The 3,441-nt window shown below is 41.5% G+C and overlaps 1 protein-coding gene across 1 annotated transcript in view; it reads left to right on the top strand.

The window, feature by feature from the left end:
* Window positions 1-562: 562 nt before the first annotated feature.
* SNF4Agamma (SNF4/AMP-activated protein kinase gamma subunit) overlaps window positions 563-3,441 on the top strand; it is a 252,200-nt gene continuing 249,321 nt past the window's right edge. Inside the window, exon 1 of the mRNA XM_070126527.1 lies at window positions 563-1,601. Within this exon, the coding sequence (XP_069982628.1) occupies window positions 1,032-1,601 (570 nt within the window). The 5' untranslated portion in view covers window positions 563-1,031. The remainder of the gene's footprint in view (window positions 1,602-3,441) is intronic.

Genomic DNA, 3,441 nt, shown 5'->3' with positions numbered 1-3,441 from the left:
TATTCAGACATTTTCGTTACACTGTTGAATTATTTTTTCATCAATTATTTTATAAACTTGCGTAAAATATAAGTGTTCACAAGTGCATATCAGCATGAATTCATAGGCTGATCATATTTTGTTTTTTTAATCGTTCAAATAACTGTTTTATTATATGCTTACGACTGGAAACATTAATAAAATAATATATTTGCAAAACGATTTCTTTCGGCACAAAGTTTCGGAGAACCATATGGCTCGTCTGTGCTGCGCAAATTTCGTATTACGAAGATTCCGTGGGTCGAGATGTAATAGCGTTGTCTGTTTACATGTACGGGAAAGGGTAGTGATATATTATAAAAGTGACTTCCTTCCTTTTAAGCTATGTTAATAGAGTTGTCGATACTTTATACAGTTACCCCTTTCTTTTTCTTGTTTTCTGTGATAGTCTATCAAAGAAAACCAAATTACTAGAGGAGTAACTATTTCTTATATGTTCTACTGAATTTCAATATGTATTATATCCATCTAACACTCTCTTCTGAATTTTACAGAGAAATATCACAAGATAAGAAGATCGATGAAATGATAGCTAATGTAAAAGGCTGTCGTGTAGGATTATACTCTATGATATGATATGGTGTATGTAGGGAACGAATTAATAACATAGAAACTGATACGAACAGGTAAATAATAATACCTTTATTCGCTAAAGGATAGCTTGTGAAGAAATACAGTTGATAATGTGAGTTCTTTATCTGGATTTATACAACTGAATTATTAACTCCAGAATTTTAGCGGTCAGAGGATGATACAACCCGTCACGTTTATATAGATCGTTTGTTTCCCTAACGAGTGAAAAGAATGATTCGCGTGTTAAATGTTATGAATTGATATCCGGAAAGTGTTTTGGATTTGCGGTTTGTGAAGTCATTAGTTGAGGGAAAATCGTTGAATTTTAACCACACGGATGATAACTTGAAGAAACAGTACACCTCGAACAGCTATAGGTATCCGACTTTCTGTGCGCGTGTAACAAAAGGCCGTTCAACATGTTGTGGGATTACCAGGCCGCGTTGGGAGTGGTGGAGGCCATGCCCCGCCGCCGAGCCTACAGCGAGTCCATGCCCCGGCGGCCTCGCCCTCAGCGCCACACGTCCGTCTCGCCGTCGAGGAGGTCGGGGAAGGATGTGCTCGTGTCTCCCACTTCCTCGGGCTATGGATCCGCCAGCCTGCTCTGCCCGGGCCACCTCGCAGCTAAGCCTGTAAGCGCTGAAGGCTCGGCGGCAGACACACCCACCGGAAGCCCCCGGGAACTGCAGCTGAACATCCCCAACAGCGGAGGTTCTGGCCAGTTCTTGGGCGTTGTCGTAGGCAGTCCCTTAGGCTCCGGGCCGCTGAACGGAAGCGCCCTACCGCTTCTGGGCCTCAGCAGCAGCCTCAGCAGCAGTCCTCCGGTGTCCAGCAGTGACTACTTGGCGCCCATGCGTCGTCCACGCCTCTCGTCCACAAGCGAGGCGCCCACAGTGGCATCCATCCCGGAGAATCTGCCTCTTCCCGATCCTCCTCCACGCCCTAACTTCGATGCCTTCTGCAGCAAGGACCAGTCAGAGCAGGGAGGGGTGAGTACAGCTATTTTTAGAAAGTAGATTAATTCGCTTATATCTATAACATTGCTTATCACATCTCTATCTGTCTATCTGTATATCTGTCTGTCTATCTATCTGTCTCTATCTCTTATCGTTATTTCTACCCTATCCTCTTCTCTCACCTTTCCTCTCCTATCCTCTCTTTTCTTTTCTTTTCTTTTCTCTTCTCTTCTCTTCTCTTCTCTTCTCTTCTCTTCTCTTCTCTTCTCTTCTTCTTTTCTTTTCTTTTCGCTTCTTTTCTTTTTTTTTTTTTTCTTTTCTTTTTTTTTCTTTTCTTTTCTTTTCTTTTCTTTTCTTTTCTTTTCTTTTTTTCTCTTCTCTTCTCTTCTCTCTCTCTCTCTCTCTCTCTCTCTCTCTCTCTCTATCCCTCCCCCCCCCCTCTCACTCTCTCTCTCTCTCTCTCTCTCTCTCTCTCTTCTCTCTCTCTCTCTCTCTTTCTCTTTCTCTCTCTCTCTCTGTCTCTGTCTCTCTCTTTCTCTCTTTCCCTCCCCCCCCCCCCTCTCTCTCTCTCTCTCTCTCTCTCTCTCTCTCTCTCTCTCTCTCTCTCTCTCTCTCTCTCTCTCTCTCTCTCTCTCTCTCTCTCTCTCTGTCTGTCACATACACACACACACACTCACACATTTTTTTCCACCACCAAGACGCAATATGATAGCTGAGGTTCCTTTTACTCAAAAAATCTAGTCGTTACCTACTGTGTCTAGACCGGTTGTGTGTGTGCATTCGTGTATTAGTGCATGTTGCTTTTGGTGACTGTGTGTGTGACTGTGTGTGTGTGTGTGTCTATGTCTGTATGAGTATGTGTGATTGTTGCTGTGCATGTCGGTGCTTATGTAGGGATGTGTGTATGTCTCTGTACGGGGTTAGGTGTACCTATGGAGATGTATAGTAAACATGTGTTTGTATAAGTGTTATTGCAAACACAAGTGTATATGTTTGTGTGTGTGTAGTGGATGTGTGTATGCTAATGCGCATTTACACATTTATAAAAAAAAAAGTTTGAAATTCGCGTTCTACTGTGTATGGAAAGAAAACAAAAAAACATAACTCTATTTCTGATCAATGGATGTGTCACTGACCTGCAACTGCACCGCATCGAGTACGACGACCCGTAAATCTATTTCTTTGAGCGATATTTCTCCGTTAATAACATGTAGTCGTCCGCAGTGGGGTTGAGATCACGCAAATATTGACGTCAGAGACACGGAGTTCACACGAGGAAAGGCCAGTCGTCACCTTTTATTCTCGGTTCTTAGAAAAGCCTACTTGCATAGTCTGTCATCAGTCCTTTCCGTATTGGCACTTTAGGCGATATTTGCTTGGCGTGCTCTTCCTTATTCGCACTTCCGGTACTTCCCATTTGAATATGCTTTGTATTGAGATGCTTATTTGCTTATTTATCCAGGCTATTTATTCAGAAATTTTAAATGCTTCTTCATAACTGCCCCTTTCTTTACTCCCATATCGGACACCCGCACTGTAAACAATGGTCACTTCGCTACACTTAAAGTTTCTTACTCTTACTCTCCTCTCTCTTATTCGAACATTCACCTCTACCTTCACGAGAAGCGACAGATCTTGGTATTAGAGGAATTTCAAAGAATAAATATGTAAATTAACTGAAGAGCATCTATATATCTTTGTTATAATCATAATCATATGCTCGATTTTTTTTAAATGTTAAAGAATATTGTTAATGTTATGCAGATATGGTGATGTACAAACTGAAGCACCAGGATATGGCCTGAATATGCTCTTCCTAAAATAAGCTTTATTATTTTCTCACTTATTGTTATTTTTTATTATTCTATTTTCT

Source organism: Penaeus vannamei, chromosome 10 (assembly GCF_042767895.1).
Source record: "Penaeus vannamei isolate JL-2024 chromosome 10, ASM4276789v1, whole genome shotgun sequence".
Lineage (NCBI taxonomy): Eukaryota > Metazoa > Arthropoda > Malacostraca > Decapoda > Penaeidae > Penaeus > Penaeus vannamei.
The sequence above is the reverse complement of the archived record's forward strand: the minus strand, read 5'-3'. Positions and strand labels throughout refer to the sequence as shown.